General features: G+C 35.3%; 1 protein-coding gene across 4 annotated transcripts in view; it reads left to right on the top strand.

Moving 5' to 3' along the window:
- The first annotated feature begins 6,511 nt into the window (after nucleotides 1–6,511).
- The window catches only part of LOC150102523 (uncharacterized), a 260,758-nt gene continuing 244,937 nt past the window's right edge, over nucleotides 6,512–22,332 (top strand). The window contains exons 1-4 of one of the 4 annotated variants that reach the window (XM_090399320.1): nucleotides 6,512–6,650; nucleotides 8,887–8,952; nucleotides 14,274–14,434; nucleotides 17,670–17,822. In XM_090399320.1, the coding sequence (XP_090255446.1) occupies nucleotides 17,685–17,822 (138 nt within the window). In that variant the 5' untranslated portion in view covers nucleotides 6,512–6,650; nucleotides 8,887–8,952; nucleotides 14,274–14,434; nucleotides 17,670–17,684. Of the gene's footprint in view, nucleotides 6,651–8,886; nucleotides 8,953–8,976; nucleotides 9,030–14,273; nucleotides 14,435–17,669; nucleotides 17,823–22,332 lie in introns of those variants that run through there. The other 3 variants (XM_090399318.1, XM_090399321.1, XM_090399322.1) reach the window with 3 other exon arrangements.

Raw genomic sequence — 22,332 nt, 5'->3', positions numbered from 1 at the left:
TCGAACCCATGGCCGAACATCTTTCCATGATTTAATGTCGCTAAGCATCGCTGAAATTGGCTTCTTCTTCTTTTTTTAATTTGCTTATTTTTCACATCATAATGTTTAGTTTCTAAATGTCGGAGTTTCGTAGGTTTCATGCACTCTTTCGACAACACTTCATAACACAAAACACATTAAGGTTTCTGTTCACTTTCATCTCCAATCCAAGTAAACCCCGAATTCCAAATATGAACTGCTACATTTCCTACTGTATTTTTTCTTTGAACTGCCTGTTTCTTCTACTTTAATAGTATCAGATTTACTCGCCGTTACAACACGTTATCACAATTAGGGTTAGCATCACCTGTTTCATTTGCTCTTCTTTTCAAAGTCCTAGTTCTAAGCCACTTTTCCATTATTAAAAAACGTTTCCGAAAAATATACAAATATATAAATACTCGGGTTAACTCACGACACGCCTTGTCCAAGAATCATTTAGCACTTTTGAAAGTATACTGCGCCTTGGTTGAAGGAAGAAAATCTTCAGTAATAAAAATCAATAAACAACAAGCAATTGGTTGGATAACACATGTTCACTTCAAATCTGTCCGCGCGGTTAGCCTACTGGCTTTGCGCTTCGCAACCATATGCCTGGGGAAGGAGTGTTCTGGGTTCAATTCCCGTCGCCGATGTGAGGAGCTTAAGGATCTTCCTCAGCCATAGCCAAATTAGCCGGTCTTGGGCGTGGACAACAGGGTCCCCCCCCCCCAGTTTATCTGGGGTTTTTCATCCCTCAAGCAGGCAAACTGGACCCGTGAACACATAGGGATCTACAGCCATAAATACATGAGTCCCCCTCATGGGGGGTTAAGTATTTAATTAATTTAAGTCTGCCTGCGGACCTCCTGTCCCATCGTCGCGGACCATCTGTGGTCCGCTGACCACAGATTGAGAAACACTGCTCTGTAGGATGCGAAGGATATTCATTATGGATTTTCAGCTGAGGATGAGAGCAGATCTCCAACGGAGAAGAGTTTTTCTTTCTGCAAACCCGCAAACTGGGCTAAAGAAGTATAAAAGTTAACGAGGTAGATTAATGCAGTGTAGTTTACTGTATGTGGCGGTCGACGAAGATAAGAATACAGTTCAATGAAAATGATAACAAACCAAAATGGGATAGTATAAGGGGTCAAAATAGATGTGGGGGATAGGGAATTTCTGCACTTTACGTACACTAATGCCAGGAGTATTCGGAATAAGAAGGAGGAATTTTTGGCCTTGGTTAGTTCTTCCTGGCCACAGGTTATTGGCATTAGTGAGACATGGCTAACAGAAGATGATATAGTTAGTGGGATAATGTGAGGGATATAGAGTATTCATGAAAGACAGAGAGAACAGAATGGGGAAGGAGTGTTATTGATTATAGCGGATGAACTGCAGCCAGAGAGAATAGAAGTTCAATTTCAGGATAGTGAAAATACCACATTTGAGGCTATCTGGTGTGAGATTGAGATCAGCAGAACAAAATTTACAGTGGAGTGCTGCTATAGACTAGGCGATGGAATAGATGATGGAGACAATATGCATAGGCAAATAGACTCAATGAGTGGAGGACAGATAATTATTATAGGGGATTTCAACTATGGTAGAAACCTCAGGAGGGAGGAGAGGACAAATGGAAGGAAGGAAATGAATTTTATGCAGTTACTAAGGGATAACTCCCTGAGACAGCATATAATGGAATACCCTAGGGGTTCGAGAGTGCTTGACTTAGTAATTGCATCTGAGAAATTGACTATTATGAATATGACCATATCGACACCAATCGGTGAGAGTGATCATAAGGTCTTGACCTGGGAAGTGGCTAAATGTGTGCAATTTTCAATTAAGACAGGATACATGTGGAATTAAAGGGCTGGTAAGTATGACGAGCTTAGGAGATTACTTGGATCAGAGCCATGGCATGTAAAACTGCAAGGGCTGGATGTTGATAGTGCATGGGAAGTGGTTAAGGAGCGTTTGAGGGAGGTAATGACTGACTGCATACCTAGAGTCCGGGGAGTAAATCAAGTGGGAGTTAAATGGATGACTAACACCATTAAGTTTGAGCTGGAAAAAAAAAGAAACAATTGTGGATGAAATTCAAGGAGAAAGGTGACTTGCAGGCACAGTACAAACCACAGGCCAGAAGGACAGCTAGTATGGTAAGAAAAGCTAAAGCATATTAAGAAAGTAAATTAACAATGCAAGCTAAAGTGAATCCCAAACAGTTCTTTCGATATGCTGCAATTAAAATAAAAAATGTATACGGCAAAATGATTCTATGGAATGCCGATGACAGGGAAGTAAATGAATCAGATGAAATAGTAGAATTACTAAGCAAACACTTTGCATGAGTATATCATCCATGTTGTAATATTGCAGGAATGAGAGAACGAATGGCTGATACAAGAATTGAAGTGAATGAAATGGAGGTGAATAGTATAATGAACCTTATTGTAAATACATCTGTAGGGGTGGATGGTATACCAGCTCGAGTCTTACGTGAAGCGGCAAAGGAACACTTTGTCAGTTACCCTGACCATATTATTTAATTAAAGTCTCAGCTCTGGGTTAGTCTTGAGGAGGTGGAAAGAGGAGAAAATAATTCAATTGCATAAAGGAGGTTTCAAGACTGCTGTTGCAAATTACCGACCGATCAGCATGTCAGGAATCGTTGTCAAGGTTTTGGTATTAGTAAAGAGCAAAATATAGGAATGGATAGATGAAAATGGGATACTGTATGGAGGGCAGCATGGTTTTGTGAAGGGTAGATCATGCCTCTGTAACTTGGTCACGTTTTATAATACAGTGACAGCTGAACTGAATTAGGGTAATGGATTTACAGTGATACTGCTGGACTTTGCTAAGACCTTTGGCAGGATACCACATGGAATTCTAATCAGTAAACTGCAGCACATGGGGATGGATATGGCATTGGTGAGATGGATAGAAGAGTGGTTGATGGGGAGATACCAGAGAATATTTTGTTCAGCAGCGGAGTCCAAAAGAAGGCCTAATAGTGGTGTGCTGCAGGGTTCTGTTCTTGGACCACTGCTATTTAATTTGTTCATTAATGATATGGAAAAAGATCTGAGAGGAACTGTTCATTTACTTGCTGATGATACAAAGTTGAGTAGAGCAATAGTGAATGCACATGATGTCCAAATTTTGTAGGATGATATGGATAGATTGGCAGTCTAGGCTAATGAGAATGGAATTCAGTTTAATGTAGCAAAGTGTAAGGTTATAAATTTTGGGGTGAAAAAATTAGCAGTATATCACTTTGGTGGAACTGTACTCCAGGTGGTTGACGAAGCCAGAGATTTGGGTATGTTGGTGGATAGGAAGTTGAAGTTTAGAGGCACATAACAAAAGTGGCTAAATCAGCTCATCAGATCACTTGGTCACTGAAGAATACTTTGACGAGCAGAGATAACCAAGTTATTGTTCCTCATTAACAAGCCTTGATAAGACCCCCATCTTGACTACTGTGCCCAGATATGGGCCTCTGGGTTTCTTCTTGATGGGGAGGAGGTAGAGAGGATCCAGAGACTAGTGACCAAGATGATAGCTTGTCTATGGAATGAGCCTTACTAGAACAGGGTGAAGATCTGTGGGTTACAGAAATTGGGTGATATGATTGATACATTCAAATTGCTTAAGAGTTTTTACAAGATAAGTTCAGAGGAAATTTTTCAAAACAGGTCTGATGATGGGAGAACTAGGTCATCCATGGAAACTCAGAAAGAGTGTAGTTAGCAAGGATGTTAGAACTAGGTTTTTTACTTGGAAAGTGGTGAATGAGTGGAATAAGCTGCCAGAATTTGTTGTGGGTGACATGACTGTAAATAAGTTCAAAGCAAATTATGATAGATACTCTGCTAATGCCGAATAGGTGTTCTTGATATGATGTCTAGGGCCTCCCTCGATGAGTCTGACTTCTTAGAGTTGCCCATAATAATAACAATAATAATCTTGTGTGGCCTCTGCCAGGAGTCCTGGTTCGCATGGGGATAGCAGATATAACCACAATAATAATAATAAATAAATAAATAATCAGCTAACAATTGTTATTCTCTTATAAGATGTAGGCAAGACTGTTTTAGCCTCATCTAACTTTTGGAGACAGTGTGCAGTTCTATCTCCACTGGTAGCCAGTCAAAGATAGCTGGCCCAAGACTATCGCTTTTTATACAAGGTACCGATGAAGAGAGGCGGCTTAAAAGTGCCGCCATCTCTTGGTTCCTAATCCTAACACTATGTTTTACTGTGCGAAAATCGTGTGGGTTCTACGGTCGATTTTCTTGCATTTATGGGACGAAAAACTCGCGTTTCCGGGAGAGAAAACAGCTTGCCCATGCCTTGCCTGAGATCGACTAACTCGGGAACCGATCGAAAATAAGGCTTTGTAACAGTTGCTTTAGTTGGGGAATAGAACTGAACTTATCACTCTTTCTTTGGGCGATATAGGACCGTGGACGTCACATGCCCTTTCCACTAAGCTAACGTATCCCCTAACAGCATTATCTAGTGGCAAAGATATTTTATAGCAGAAAAAAAAAAAAATCAGCTAACGCCTTTTTATTCCCGTATATACGGGAGTAGGCGAGGCCATTTTAGCCCTATCTAACTTTGGAGACTGAGTGGGCAGTTCAATCTCCACTGGTACCAATCAGAGACAGATGACCCAAAGCTATCACTAATTAAGCGGTACGCAGTGAAGAGAGACGGCTCAAATGTGCCGCCATCTCGTGGCCCCTAACCCTAACACAATATATTTAATGTCTGAAATAATGTGGGTTCTACGGTCGATTTTCTTGAGTTTACAGGACGAAAAACCCGAGTTTCCGGGAGGAAAAACCTGCTTGCCCGTGCCAGAGATCGACTAACTCGGGAACCGGTCGAAAAAAGGCTTAGAAAAATTTCCTCTAGTCACCGACTAGACTCGAAACCAAGACTTCCTTCGTGCGGCCTAGCGCGATGGTGTGCAAACGCCACATCCACTGAGCTACACAGGCTCGATTATTTTATAGCAGTATTTATTTTATTATATTTATTTGCTCAAGTGTTCTCTTTTTAGTAGCAAATGATACATATATTCTAAACAAATCCCATATGGTTAGAATTAGTGGTGGTCATCAGAGGCACCATAGATCAGTTGGTAGAGACAAGCATTTTTTCCCCCGTCTAAGACGTGAGGAACGTTTTTCGGGTTTTTTCAATGAAATGATCAGTTAGCCAATCTCATACAGAGTTGCAGGTTTTTACTCCCGAAAACTCGGATTTTTCGGCCCTCAGAATAGCAAACTAGTTCTTCCATGAACATGCAGTTCTAGACATAAAATACCTCCTCTTAAAGCGATGCGGCACAGGAATGGCACACTGGCTGCATTAAATTGCCTAAAGTCCTTAATCAAAGTCTCGACCTGTCTTTGACAAATGAAATGGATGGACAGATTGTGGTCATTGTTATCTGCAAAGATGAACTCCTAGTGAACTCTCCTGTGGAAATGGCATTTGCATCCATAGCGCTAGGCCGCCAGAAGAAACCATTCTAAATTTGATTTTAGTTGCCGGCTGCAGAAACTTTTTCTGCAGCCGGCAACTAAGCCTTTCTTCGACCTTGTTCCCGTTTTAGTCGATCTCTGGCACAGGCAAGTGGTTTTTTCTCCCTGAAGCTCAGATGTTTCGTCCTGTATATTCAAGAAAATTGACCATAAAGCTCACGTTGGTTCAGACAATTATATATAGCTTTAGGTTGTACAGCGAGTTGACAACACTTATACAGGGTGTTCGGGATAAATTTGACAGTTTCGTAAGGAAAAAGAAAATCTTCTTTGTATCTATTAAATTTAATGAATTGACAAAAAAACATTACAGGCAGAGTTAATTACAATACTATCAACAAGATTTACTCAAAATAACCACCATTAGCATCGATCACAGCTTCAATTCTGCTTCGGAACCTCGAACAAGCTGATGCTACAGTCTCCCTGGGAAAGGCCGCAAAAACTGTTTTAATTTTATCCATTAACTGGGCTTTTGTATTACTGGAAGTGCGATTGGTGTCTTTTTCAACTGCGCCCCATACAAAATAATCCATGGGGTTAAGGTCTGGGGAGTTTGGAGGCCAAACATTTGGACTGGTGAAGTCGTAGAAATTTTCAGATATTACTAATACGGCCTCGACTACTCCCTATTGGGAATAAAAGGCGTTAGCGGATTTTTGCAGATCGGGAAATCCACAACCGTATACTTCACATAATTGTGCTTAATTTCTTCGTTACCTGGTGTGATCTTTGTAACATGTAATGCATTTAACAACCATAATAAAAGTTTTATAATTCCCTAGAGCTGTATTCATAAAATTTGATTTGGTTTAATCATTAAAGTTATGTTGTCATTAATAACCGTTAGAGGGTCCAAAAGGTTTGCCTTATTGGTTGTGCGAATTGAATCATATTTTGAGATGTATTCTAGAGAATGATGTTGGTCGTGTGTGTTTCTAATGTTATGTGGATTTTTTTGTGTAGTGTTTTAATATAATACAGTTATTTTAATTGACTTTCGAATTCATGTACCACAACAATTTATGCTGATATCCTCTAAAATTGGAAGAAAATGTGGTAATATAAAACATAATGATAAACAAAATCTGTTTTGTTTATTATTAAACAAAAGTAGCAATGATCGCTAATAATATAGAGCTTTAAATCATACCAGTTTATATGCATATGATTTTAATCCTTTGTATATGCTACACTTACAACATACAGATGAATAAAGTTGTACAATAGGTGTCCTCCCGCGATGAGTCTTCGGACTCCTTGGAGGTGTCACAAATAATGAATACTTGTTAAGAATAGAACTTTTTCGTTTATATTTCTCGATGTTTTTTTTTTTTTGGGTAGGTTATTATGATATAATAATAGTGTTATCATCATTACTAGTACATGGCACCTCTATGGAGTTCACTCAGCACTGAACAGCGCTGCATGATCCGTCGTTACATTAGCATCAACCACCTACATGGAAATTTTGTTTATTAATTGGCTATTCCTATTCCGTAATCATTTTTCAATCATAGTTTACTAATGTTGAAAATTTTACATTGTCTTTTCCTTCTCAGAGTAGATAGATCTCATTAATTTTTACAACCATTAAATATCTACTCTCATTTTACTGAATTTGTTAACAGAAATTCATGGGGGAGGGAGGGAGGGGGAATTCCAACACATAATTATATCAATAGGTTTTATATATTGTTATTGCTTTCCACACTGCATAAGGTTTGATGTGCAGGTAAATGATTTTTTGCACTGGGTACAACAATACACCATATCCTGATGCAGATTTGCAGGTTTTTTTTTTTATTTTTTTATATTTTTTTTATTATAATCCTCTGAAAGTACATAAACCTCTCATATATGATGATGAGAGTATGAAATAGGGATTATAAAATATTGAAGAATTCTCTAGGGATGAAACACAGTACTTTTGCAGAGTGAAAGAGGACCAGAAGTTGGGTATGTGTTGAACTGAAACAGTTTCTCATATGTTTACGGATTTGAAGAATAGTGGAAGATGATTATTCTCCTTGATTAAATATTGTTCTTTTTAGTGATTTCCTTCATGTTTAATATATTTTCATTTCTTTCTGTTAACTAGTTGATGGCTAATAGCATGGTTAGTTAATTCATCTCTGGTAGTTGGTTACTGTATCTGTTGAGCATGCTTACTCATGCACTCCATCATTCTTAAAATTAATGATGTGTAGTTGCAGTGCATGTTGATAACTGGTTAATTTTTGTTAATTAAGTTTTTTTTTGCATAAAAATAATTTAGAAGCTCATGGTTTACCCTGTTATAGATTATTTCTTTTCTTTTCATACCTTCAAGGATGAAAAGAAAATATATAGTAATAAAAGATTTTTTTTTTTTTAAACAAACAGTTGCAAAGTATTAGCACTGGGTTTTTCCAGAATCACTGACCCTTTCATAACATTTTAAAACAAAATAGAACCAAAACTGAAATTTATATAATTAAAAAGCATTACTGCACCACATTAATATATCAAATTAACTAATAAGCTTAGAGATCAAACATCAAGACATTCAATTTTCATTTCACCTTAATTTTAATTGCAGGTATAATTTAACAGTAAATAATTAATCTGATAAATATAGTAAGGAAATAAGCATAGAAAATCTTTAAAAATGCTATACTTTGTATTGACATTCTTAACAGCGATATACCATCGTTATTACAATTACAAATATAATTTTTTAAGTATTAACTCATGAACTGTAGGAGCAAAATAAATGACGTAATTTAATAATGGAAAAAGTGAGACTCCTAGCATGTGAGAAGTCCTAGCATGTACTTTTTAGCGAAAAATTTACCCAACATTTTAAAATAAGTCGAAGTTCTCCTCTCAGTGGTCACATGCTTGCAAATTGTGCATTGTGTCCAACAGTTTTGGACTGCTGGTCATTTTGATTGCCACAAGATTATTGCCACATCCTCTCTGCCTACTTTGAAATGTCCACTTAAACTATCAATATGTTTGTACTTAAGACAGGGCCTCATTCTCAAGCTGTTCATGCATTTCATATGATTCCAATTTTACACTGGTTTCTGACAGTGACATGAGGCATAAGGAACATCCATACAAAAAGGAGGTGGGGAGTGATATGAGGCAAAACCGGTACATCTTGGTGATTGCCAAGACCACACTTCTATGCTTCATTATATATCTTTTTTTTTTTTTTTTAAATTCAGTCTCATTACATTTTTGTTACACTTTGTATGTATTTATGTTCAAGGCAAACGTTAATAGTTCTTTCTGTCTTTCTTTCCAGAGTTGTCCAAGTTGCAGACACCTGGCCAGGGCTTGAAAAAAGCACTTGCCTGCTTGTCCATGATGAGTGAGAATTTTTAGTTGATGATTAAGTATTTTGAGCCTCTCAAATATGACACAGATTAACTAGCTATTAGCGACACAGTAATGTGTTATTTTCATTTATTTAAAAAAAAATCAGCTAATGCCTTTTATTCCCTTATTTTTATTTTATTTTATAATGTAAAATAGAAATAATTCAATTACTTATAACAGTAATTGACTTATTTTGTACTCATTGGTGGAATATGTAAAATTTGAACCATTAACTGTGAATATTAAAACTTGGAAAGATGAGAAGTATTGGAGAATTTTTAACATTTTCCTACAATATATAATTTCTTTATACTGATATTAAAAATATAACCTAAATGTCTTTCAAATGTTTTCCCAGTTGTCCTTGCATCTATAACAGCACCACTTCAATCTGGCTTCCAAATTTTTGGAGCCAGTCAAAAGTCAGAAAACCCAATTAATGTAGTTAATGTGTGTAGGCTGTGTGGATGTTTGCGTGCTAATTTCTTTGTTGTGGGTATCATTAATTTTCAGTGGTCACTTGCAGAGGAGATGGCAAAGATGCATGTAATAATTTTTGTAATATCACTTTATGATTGTCTAGTGGTTCAGATACTGGATTTTTCATTGTTAATTTTTTAATACCCATCTTTCAGGTAGAGAGAGTACATGAAGAAACATGTACACAAGTACAGGGTGTCCCATAAGTTCCTAGATATTTCAGTAATTCGTAAAAATTAGAAAAATTGGTATATCCGAGTGCAGTTTGCACTAAAGTCAATTGCAATGAGAGGGATTTGTTTTGGTGGAGAGAAAAAAGTTACTTGAAATTTTCACCAATAGAGGGCACTGTACCACATGTATCATTTGCAGATATGTGCAAATGAGAGTCTAAAATGCAGGATGTACTGCTGACAGCTCATAATGAATGCATGAAAATTCCCAGTCATTGGGGATGAACAGAATTGTTTTTGTGAAAAGAAAAATTTGTTGCTGTGATGCTTACTTTGGTGGTATGATGATTATGCACAATGAAGGAGGTGGAATAGTGATATTTTTGCTATGCCAGTGATTCTTGCAGCTTCCCATGCACTGCTTATACTGCTTGTTGATTGTGCCGCTAGGGCATTTATTTGCGATACCACAACGCTGGTACGGGCTTTGGATAACACTGGTCTACATGTTTCAGGGTGATCTGACAAATTTCCAGTTTTCTCGAAACATCGTATTAGAGACTGTGTTCTGGCAAGAGTGATAGGACCTCCACCTTTTTTCATTCTTTTCTGCATTCGAAACTTTCGTAAAATTTCCGTTACTGATTCTCCACTTATGTAAGACAACTTCACTAACAATATCTTATGTAAGTGGGGAATCAGTAACGGTTTGGTTTCTGTTCTCAAACTGTTCCATTTTTTCTTGAATAATGTTTGTGTATTTTGGTCTATAGTTCACATCTGAGAACTGCTGTTCAACTTTTATTCACTTTAAAACTTTCTTACATGCTCTTCTTTTCAATGAAATTCAATTTTATCCTACTCAAGACTAAATGTTGATCATTTACAATTTCAAATCCTCTATACACTCTAGTGTCCTGCACCAGTGAGAGAACATCACTATCAACATAACTTAGTCAGTGAGACTTTCTTATTCCTTGCATCTTCTCTCCATGTGAATTTGTGCACATTTTTATGTTGGAACATTGTGTTAGTAATAACTAGTATGTTCTGAGCAGAAATCCAACAGCTATTAGCCATTATTATCAGCTTTGCTCTTTTCTCCAAATTTTCCCAAAATACTTTTGTATGTCTGACAGTCATTTCCTACTCTATTTAGATCCCCAACAAGCAGGACCGGTGGAAGCGGGCATGCAGATTATGCGGCACATGCGGGCGCCGCTACGATGGGGACGGCGCTACCAGGGAACGGTTCATTAGTTAATTTTTAAGAAACAAAATTTTTATCATAAAAACAAAAAATTCTTAGAATGATCAATATTAAAATAAATAAGGCTGGATACACCGAATAAAAATTTTTTAAAAAATGTATATTGCCTCCTCTTTGATCAGCTGGCTGTTTACAATTTTGCAGCGAGAGCAGACTAAATGCTTGCTTGCAGAATGTTGTGTCTACTGCAATCTATCTAAAGTGAAACGGTGAAAGGTTTTTATGCGCAGAAACGAATTTTCGTACAAAACATTTGTTGCTAGTTAACCAGTCATATGGCACGCATCTCAATAGGCTACTGACAGTAGCGGAGTGGCAACTATTATTTCATCTCTGTGTCATGTTATTTAATAATTTCTTCTGGGTATAAAATAGAAATGGAATCAAAAATTTATAAAAAAGTTATTAGGTGCACAAAATCGTGTCATCTGCGAAAGAAGCAGATATTAAGAAACAAACTGGGGCTCTTAATAAATTTGTTAAAATATTAAAATATTCTCATTCAGATTATAACCAACTCGATACATCAGAAATCACAGTTGGAGAACTGTGCACATCATCCAGTTTGCATGAAAGTACTATTGCAACTATTGAACAATTTTAAGTGAAAAATAGTTAGGATTTAGTCAACCTCAACAAGATTTAGTTGTAGTTGACCACGAAACTAACACATTGTTAGTCTCTGTAAATTTAGAAGATCCAGGTGAATGGGGAAATATTGATGAAAAATTACGAGTTGTTTTAATTGAAATGGGGCCTGTTCAAAAGAAAAATATAATATATTCCAGAGATACATGTGGTCGTAAATTTGGCGACACGTATTATAATAGAAAAATGGAAAATGGGAGCTCGTGCCAAGAACATGGCTCATTTATTCCGAAACTTTAAATTCTGTTTTTTGCTTTTGTTGCAAACTTGTCGCACCTACTGAATTAACTGAATCACCTATTGAGTCTTGTAGAAGGTTATTACGATTGGAGAAATGTAAGTACAACTTTACATAGACATGAGACTAGTTTAACTCGCATGAAAAATTTCTTTAAATGGAAGGAACTTGATAAAAATTAAAAAAAAGAAAACTACTATTGATTTCCAGACTCAAAGCATGTATGAAATGGAAAAGAATCATTGGACGAGTGTTTTAGAACGCTTGATTGAAATTATAAAATTCCTTGGTAGTCGAAATTTAGCTTTTTGTGGATCATCTGATAAATTATATGAAAGGAATAATGGCAATTTTTTAAAATTACTCGAACTGTTTGTGAAGTTTGATCCCGTTATGGAAAATCATGTTGAAAGGGCCCTACAATGAAACAATAGAGTACACTATTTGAGTACAGACAGTCAAAATGAAATATTGGAAACTTTAAGTAATGCAATCAGGGATACAAGTTTATTATAAATTCGAAAATCTAAATATTATTCCATAATTTTAGACTGCACACCTGATGCAAGTAAAACAAAACAAATGACCATTATTATTCACTTTGTTTCCTGTGACAATGGAATTGTCAAGATCAGGGAAAACTTTTTATGTTTTGCAGATATATCAGATTCCACAAGACGTGGTTTATGTGCAACAGTAATGGAATAACTGGAAAAATGGAACATTCCCATTGAAGACATGCGAGGTCAAGGGTATGACAATGGGACAAATATGAAAAGGAAAAAATATGGGCTCCGAAATTTGCTTTTGAACAAAAATCCTCGAGCAGTTTATGTGCCATATGCTGCTCATAGTCTAAATTTAATCATTAATGATGCAGCCAAAGTGAATGCAGATACAATTAGTTTCTTTGCAATTATTCAAGAAATATAAAATTTCTTTTCATTCTCTTACAAACATTGGGCAATTCTTTTAAAGTTTATAAAAAAAATTACCATTGAAACAGCCATCAGAAATGCCTAGTCAACATCCCCGGTTTGTTACATTTAGCAAACCGTGTGGCTGTTCTGTCAAAATTTATTTAAGAAATTTCAAATAATTTAAATTTATATTATCATAAAAGAACCACACATTCCTGGATCGTTACAGGGGCGCTTAGATAGAAATTGCATGCGGGCAGCAAAGACCCTAGCGCCGGCTCTGTCAACAAGGACCAACTTTTCCTTTTTCATTGTCATTTGCTTTCTCTAAAGCCTCAAAAAATTCCTCCACTTCTATCTTAGTAGAACCTTCTGTGGGACCAACCATAGGCACAAATAAGTCTCATTGTCCAGTTCCCCATTCTGATATTTGTCCACATCACTCTACTTGTTATGCCTATCATTATTATTATTATTATTATTATTATTGTTCCTGGAAACTCCAAGGAGTCGACAGACTCATCGAGGGAGGCCCTAACATCATGTCTGGAACAACTATTCAACATTTACACAGTATCTATCATATCTTGCCTTGAACTCATTCACGGTCGTAGCGCCCACAACATCATTCAAGAAGATTATCCTCGTATTTAGTGTTGAATACTATAGCTACTTCTTTTCTCTAATTGTTATTGCCTGAATATAACATTTTGTATTTAGTGTTTAGAATGATCTCACCAGTTTTTGTCTTTTTTTTTTTTTTGTTGTTGTTGTTTTAGTCACTCCTATTATGTCGATCTGGTACTCATCCAATTCCTCAGCCAGCTTCATATTTCTCTGACATTCAGGCTTCTTCTGTTAATAGTACCGATCTTGAACACTGGTGATGTTGAGTTTGGATGTATTTCAAGATTTGTTCTAATGGCTGACTTTTTGCCATTCACCCTTGTTCCCTGGCAAAAAAAAGGGCAGTACCCCAGCTGGCATGAAATTTTGTCATTTGTACCATCGTTTTATGTTGTAGTTTAAGACAAATTGCCAGCCCATCCTTGTTCTTAAGTATCTAGGTAGATATCTAACAGGGTGCATCATGAGAAGGTGAAGATTAGACATTAGGTACAGAAGCCCTGGGCGGTACTCTGCATTCCTTTTAAAGGCTACGTGGCAGTCTCCTCTTAGTTATACGGCTTTGACTCTTAAGCACCCCTGCCAAATATGTTACAGCTATTATTCAATATAGTTAGAGAATCCTGGAGACTTGCATGAAATATATATAGGAGTATATCATCTGCATGAACAAAGAGCTGAGTTAGATATCTCTGATTCTAATATCAGATTTAATGCCACTTTCTTTCATATTTTGATCCATATAGAGGACTCGACAAATTATGCAAAACCCCACTCGCAAGTGAAAAATTTACTTGCCAGACCCCCCCCCCCATTGTTTAGTATGTCCTAATAACTCAGTAAGAGTTCTATGAAGTGATTAGTTATGTTGTATCTGTTTTTTTCTTAAAAAGATATTGTTTAGAAAGTTGTTTTTTTTATTAAATAAAAGTATTCTTTTGTCTAATCTGTCTGCAGCTACTCACCATGGACGAGTGAATTTTTTGATCCTTGCATCTAGATGATAATTAAGAGTGAAGATCGCATGCATCCTTGTCTTACACCTGATTTTGCATCAAGCCATCCTTCTGTATTAACTAAGATTCTAACTGCTGAGTTAGAACTTAAATATAAACTAGGTATTGTTCTGTATAATATTCCATTTACTCATAATTGAAGCATTTTGAAAAGCTTTTCTCTGGGCGGTTGTCATATGCCTTTTGTAGATTTACAAAACTTAAATACAGATCCTTGCTATATTTCCATGATTTCTCAATTATTTGTCATAAGGTGAAAATATGATCTTGAGAACCTCTCTTTGGCCCGAATCCAGCTTGATCTTATCCAAGTTTCTCTTCCACCATGTTTCTCAACCTCTTCTCAAGTATGCTTGCACAAATCTTACCTGGAACACTTGGAGAAATTCCTCTGTAATTTTCACATTGAGATTTTTTTTTTTTTTTTATGAAATTTTTGAGTGCTCTACTTTACTTGAGTCATCAGGAATTCAACCTTCTAACCAGGTTCTCTGATTTATGCAGTGTAGCAATTGCAAAACTTCTATACCTCCATATTTTAGCATTTTGGTTGAATATCAGCTACTCCTGCTGCCTGTCAACATTTCAATTGATAGCTTTTTTTTATATCTCAAGTATTGATATGTACTCCTGTTTGCATTTGTTTTCAATATTTTCTGCTACATTTCTTTCACTGCTTATTTCATTTAGATTTGCTTAGATGTTCTTATTACATGTGTACTTTAGACATCTTCAGTTTTCATGTCACCTGTATCATATTTTCAAGTACTATGTCCTCCATTTCTAAGCTTTTACACATAGCTTGGTTCTTTTGCATTTTTCTGTGTATTCTTTTAGAACATATGCCAACTTATTTGCTGCTAGTTTTCGGTAAGCTTTCTTCTTTCCCAGGACTGTTCTTTAATTTCTTGTATCCACCATGCTGTTCTTATTTTTCTATCCTTTCAGACAACTTCACCACATACCTTCCTAGATGAATCAGTATTTTCTTCTGAGTTTGCCACTCAGAAAAAACACTGATTCCAAGATTTGGTTCTTGTTTTAGAACAGTTTCATTTTCATTTATTCATGATATCCATGTTTACGATTTTTGTGAAGTCATTCATGCCCATTATATTCATGATAATAATGTATTAATAATATCTAATATTAATTTCTTGGAAATGTGGATGTCAGTAGTTAGATAATCTTGAATTCTACTGTGGAGATAATTCATATCTAGATGATTTTACTCTCATCTCTTAATCATCTTTAACAACTCTGATAAATTGCTAGTCTATGTGATCAAGTGATTAGAGCATCTGTTTCGCACCATCAGTCTAATTTCTAACCCTGTTAGTGCATGGAAAAGTTAAGAAATACTTGTGAGAGTTAAGTGGTAGATGATTGCATTGCCTAAGAAAGGAGATTATCTTGAAGTTGCTTGCATTGCTAAATTATTTAATCATTGTACACTCAAACTCCTAATGTGCTATAGGTTTCCAAGACCTCCGAATTCTGATCTTTTCATTCCTTCCTTTGTCACCTAAGGCAAAGGAAGAAATGAAATGATGACTTCGATCCTCAATATGAGTGGATACAGGTCGCCAATGAATTGCAACAAGCACCAACTCTCACTATTTTAGATATGTTTATCACTTGTCTACTATTGAGCAATGACTTTCAGTTTATTGTAAAGCAACTTGAGGACTTGCATCATGATTTCACCTGCATCCTGGGTTATTAAGCATGTCAGCAAGTAGACAACTCATTTTACTTTTATTATCATATCATTTGACCTCAATGGAGTCAAGCAACAAAAGCCTCAAGAACTTCCATAACTAATGTTCTAAACTCTGGTCTCCTTTCTGTTCTTCAGTGGGGTAGGGATAATCTTTTGAACTTCAGTGCTACTAAAATGCAGTTCTGTAAATTTCTTCCAAGAAATATCTCACATTATTATTGTTATCCAAATTGCCACACATTTATCATAGTTTCTGTATCTCCAAAAAGTTAGTCATCTTTTTCTACTCATGAAACTACTTCTCACCTGTATGGGTTTTAACACTTATAGATCTCAAATTTGTTGAGCCATGGAATACTGCTCACTAAGCTTGCTCAATGTTTTGCAAAAGATGCCAGTTTGATTAATTGATGACTCTCTCACAATTCACTTCAATCACTCTCATAGACATTCGGTCTTTTCCTTATCTCTTCTGTAAGGTAGCTGTTCTGCAAAACTGACCATTGTCCCTTCTCTTTATTTCAAGACCAATAACAAGGGCAGCTGCCATCAATTATCCATTTCCTATTAATCTCTAAATGCACTGAACCAATTTTCCTTTCATTATAGTTGTCTGTAATGAAAGAGAAGTAATGTGGGTCTAATATCAAAAAAAAAAAAAAAAACCACTGATTCACATGTCCTATCCACATTCTGACATCTTTTCATTGCCAACTTCTCCTATGCAAATATTTCTATAATATGATCTTGCACATCCCAAATTATAGATTCTTGAAACACCACACCCTCATCCCCCCCCCCCCGTTCCACGCGTCTTCCTAATACTTTCACTCATTTCCATTGTTTCCCATTCTCTCTCTCCATTTACATTTGTTTTGCTTACCTCACACTTCTGTATGTTTACTTTTATCATACTGAATGGAAAGTATGCACTTAGGTTATTTAGTATGAATTGGAAAAGGATAAAATAAATGAGCATTATTGACTCATTGTCAACATGCTGATAGAATATTTGCATAAAAACAGTGGTTTAATAGTTTCTACTGATGTGTACATATCTGCACATGTGCAGCTTTTGCCAAAAATAGGAATCATCATGTGTTCTAGTTTTCATCATGAAGTCTATAGTTCTTAATCAGAACTATAGAGCATTGACTGTACATTGGAATAATCTAATCATTGAATAAGGAGAGGAAATAAAATTGCCCAGAGGAATCTTTTGAATAAATGTTATGGTGAACTTTTATATCTTATGAAGCAAAAGTAATCATTAAGGAAATGAGTAGCTCTTTCTTATGGAGAGTGGAAGACAAGTGGAATGCGTTATCTGAAGAAGGTGATGAGTGCATCATTACTTAATTATTTTTAAAATATGGTATTGACAGGTGTAGAGAATTTCAATTATTCTCCTTTAGTGAATCTCGTGCTCACTGTAGGCATGCTGAAGCTACTCTGTAGAAACAAATCTTTCAGTGGATCTCATCAAAATGCATTCGTTTTGATACTAAACAGACTATAGCAGATAAAAAGAAAAACAACTTGTTTATTATAAACATTAGCATTTAAAATGATTTCAGGTAGTACCAAATTTTAAATAACTTTTATATTTCCTAGAAGTGGAGAGAAGATATGAATACTACAGAATCTGGAGATAATCAGGCATGGCCAACTGAAGTATATGTTAATTGCAATCAGTCATCCCACTCTACTCATTCAGTAGATGAGGAAGTAGTTCACAAAGTTACTCAGTTATCATCACTTCTTTTGGTAAGTATTATCATTATATTCTGTGTTGAATTTAAAACATCAAATCTGTCTCTTGCAAAAAAAAAAACATCAGTTATTTCAATAAATTTAATAAATTATTATATAACAATTTACAGAAGTTATTAAAATAACCAATATGCATATTATCTCTTGCCAATCATATCTCATTCATTCTACTGTATGCTGGCTTTTCAGCTTAATTCTTTGAAATAATTTTTGATTGCTTTCATATTTAATAATATTTTTTGCACTCTTTCATTCATCTTTGTCAGCCTGGTTGGTGTCCCATGTGTTCTACTGCTTTCCAACAAACCCACATTTGCATTATAATCAATTACAATATTATCTCAACTCTAACTATAGCAAACACCACTGACAAACTTTCCCACTATAGCAAAATGCTGAAAAGACCCAACCAAAGTCTTACAGGTACACTGCTATGCAAAAAGAAATTCACTATAGCAAACTATCCAACTATAAGAAACTATTCCTCTGGTCCTTATGAGTTTGTTACAGTGAGAGTCAACTGTAATTATTATGCTGTCTCATATTCCTTTATTCATTAGGCTTCAGACTTTATATCCAAGTAAACTTGGTATTCATAAACATAGTTGTTGCTATGTAGGGTGATCGATCTTATCTCCACATAATTAATTGCCTTCTAGCAGAAACAGTCAACCAGCTATTTCTGTCTTTGAATTATGTATTCTGGCTAATTTGTCTGTTTTGCAACAGAAAAATTCTACTACCTTCTGCTGGCTAATGTGTAAACTAAATGGTTTACAGCTGAATACTTGAAGGTTGGATCTTTCAGATTCACGCTTGTAATGCCATTTTTATCTGCATCATCTTGATTGATATGAAGCCAATGGAGGCGAAGAATGGTAAAGTAATGGAAAATTCTAGCTCAAAATTTGTTTGATAACAAAAATAAATGAAAAAGATCAATTGCTATGGGAAATGAATACATTTTAGTAACAAAATAGATTTAATACATTACTACTATTTTGGTAGTAAAACAATTTAATATACTCAGAGTTGAACCTTACTTGGTCCTGCAGTTTTTATTAACAAAATAATTAAATTATTTCGTTTATACTGAGAATGTTGTCTTGGCTGCATACCTAGTCTAGCCATAAATACTGTTAAACAGCACATATGCCTTTAATCTATCAGTAAATCATCTACAGCTTTCAGCACATACAAACCACATGTATAAGTGCATATAGCAGCACTGAATGTTCCCCTTTTGCTTTCATGCACGGCCAAAGTCTGTGAGGCCACATATTGATGGCAGCATGCACAACATTCAACAGAAATGCCGTTGCAAAATCTCTTGCAATACATTAAGTTAATGCATTTTTTGAGTTTGATTTTACAGAGGTTTCCAAATGTATATAAAATAGAATTTATGTTGTAATAAAATAAATGTAATAATTTTACTGTAAAAATGCATAATTTAATGCCCATTGAGCTGTATGTAAAACAAAAAGAGGGAATTAAACCAAATTAGAACAATGACTAAGCAAATACAAATGTTCGCAAGGTCCTGCGAACATAAAAACATGCTCCCATGAATGGAGGGATCCAAAGTGATGTCATCATGCTGGCGGGAAATCCTCGAAACTACATTGTAGTAACAAAGGATTAGTAACGATATAAAATAGGACTGAGGCAGGCCAGCAAGGTTCTCGATTTTTAGATTCCAAGTTTTGCCCTTTTTTGGAGAACGGAGTTCCAGGTGTGTGTGGAGACAAGGCTGTTATATGATGGAGCTCCTGTTTGAATGTATGGACATGCTAGGAGAGTGCTACTACCCGCAGTCATAATGGAGACTTAAGCAGGTCCTTTCCAGTTACCGATGGAAGAATTCCCATAACGAGAGCCGCTACATTGTCCAAGAAACAATCGTAACCTATGGTGAAGACAGACTGAAGTATTGTGCAATTGACCAAATATGTATGTTAAGGGCTATTGTAAGTAGGCAAAAATTTTGTTAATGCTTTGTAAAGGTGAAACCGGAATTATTATATGTAATGAGTATGCTTACAGATATTCGTTAGAAAGGTGTTAAGTAATGAGTTTTGGTTACAAAGGGTAGATTGATTGTAAGTTTGTACATATGATGGAAGAAATTAAGCTAAGATATAACTTAGGGAATAGTTATATATTTAATTTAGATTAGTTAACAATATGGAGGGGGGGGGGGTTCAACAAGTTGTATGTATATAGTCAGTTGTATGTTGCCCCTGTTGTGTTTTGATAGGCAGAGAGAAAGAGAGAGAGAGAGATATATATATATATATCTCATTTCCTCTTTGATGTGTGTATATTGTACATTCTTTCTAGGTTTAAATAAAATGTTTTGTTTGTTTAACTACCTTGCCTGATCTATTGCCAATGCACTATCTCTAAAAAACTAGAGAACTTGCATGTTCTGTTGATTAAGAATTGCCGCGACTTGCTATCGGAAAATATGTGTATTAACTGATATCTTGCCTGTATTCCTTGCCTTAATTCTCAAACTACATTAATTCAATTGGAATGATGCAGTTGTTAAAAAAATAAATTTTTCGGTATATTATTTCTGGGAAAATTTTCTGATTGATTAGTGTGAAAATTGGTAACCTGCATATCGTAGATAGGCTAATAACTTAAGGTCTGTTTGCTAGCAGTGGGAACAGGAAATAAGATTAAGTAGGATTAACAGTGAGAGATATGTTAAGCAGATTAAAGTTAATTTAAGAATAAAGTAGCATAGAGTTAGCTAAGACATAAAGTGCTGGGAGCGTAGCACGTAAAAGATTAACAAAGGTGCAGTTGAATTTAAGATACAAGAATAAATAAATAGAATATCACAATGTTGCAGCAGACAACCACCACATCATATAAAATTTATACACTGTCGCTGCTCATTCCAAATCCACCTTCAGGCTTCTGCTGGGATCTTGTTTCTTGCAGGCCACTCTCTCAAGCTCTGACAACAATTTGAAGTCCAACAGATTCAGATCAGGATTTCCAGATAGCCAATCAAATGGTGATATGTGATTGGGCACATTCACTTTCAACCACTGTTATGTGGTCTTCGCCTTGTGTGCAAGGACTGAGTCCTGTTTGAAGATCCACTGTCTTCCATGAAACAAGGTGTTGCTCAGGGGCCATACTGCAAAGGACTGTTATCTAGTATTTCTAAGACAGCTTATTTTAGAAACGACAACCAGCATCATTAAAAGTATTAACATTTGGAATTTTTTAAGAAAAAAAAATGCTACTGAATTTTTTTTTGCCACACATGTAAACAGTTTGTATATGGTGAAAATATAGCTCCATATTTCTAAAACTTAGAATAATTTCAGCAGATAACTGAACAACTGATTGTAGATTGCATAGAAATAGTATGAAATTATTGGCTTACTTCTTTTGTCAAAATGATGAAGTGAAGTAATTGATTTTGAGCACTGTCGGTAAAAACTCTGAAACCAGTAGAAAACTAGACAGAGTAGTTTTTTTTTTTTATAATTCAGAGGGGGGGGGGGGGAGAATGTAGTTGGAAAACTTCAAACTTTGCATGAATTTTGAAACAGTCTTTATAGGATATGTTTCATATATTTTTTCACATATTTCACATCTACAGTAGTTAAGCACCAGATATTATAGGAACATGCATCCTACAAAAACAGTGAAGAAAAAAAAAATCATCTGTTAGAATTTCGAACAGAATGAAATTTCAAATGAACTGAACCGAGCTTTTCTATTTATATATTATGTAATGGTATTTTCCAACAAAAGAAAACAAAAGTCCATATTTATTTCAGTAAATGTTATTTTAAAAAAATAAACCAAATTTAACATAATGGTTTTCAGTACAAATATTTAAAAATTGCATGAAAATAATTTCTGCAATATTGTAATTAAAATGAAAGAACATAAATTATCTTCTTCCATTGGAGAGATTGATCTGTGATCATTAAGATTGAGTATTTATTTTCACACATGTGAAATTCGTTTTTATTTTTGGGAAGAAATGCAATAAATACAATTGTGCAGAAAAAAGTTTAAATATTGAAGGACAATTGAACAGTATACTTTGAGTCAAGTGACACAAAGATTATTCCAGGACCGTTAATCCACTAATGCCTCTACAGTTTAAGGCAGAATGCTGATATTTTGTTCCATGAATAATCCTAAGATAGCCTGATTATATCACTTACATCGGCCTATTGGGAGGTTAAAAATTATTTTAAAATGTTACTGGGGAAAAAAAAAAATGCTATCAAGCAACATTTATTGAAATAAATATGGTTTGAACATTATTTTTTTTTCTTGCACTACTCCAATATATGGAAATATGCATGTTGTGTAATTATGCTTATAGATCATCATCATCATGCGTATCAAGGATTTAGGCCTAGCATGGCCTTAGAAGTCATCGTTTAAGAGGAAGTCCTGGTTTTCTTTTTCCTAATGGCTTGAACTTTAAGGCTTGTTTTGGCAATCTTTCTGTTTTTCA

Source organism: Typopeltis vanoorti, chromosome 10 (genome assembly GCF_054136105.1).
Source record: "Typopeltis vanoorti isolate ZY-2024b chromosome 10, IOZ_Tvanoo_1.0, whole genome shotgun sequence".
Lineage (NCBI taxonomy): Eukaryota > Metazoa > Arthropoda > Arachnida > Uropygi > Thelyphonidae > Typopeltis > Typopeltis vanoorti.
Note: the sequence above shows the minus strand (reverse complement) of the source record. Positions and strands in the feature narration are given on the sequence as shown.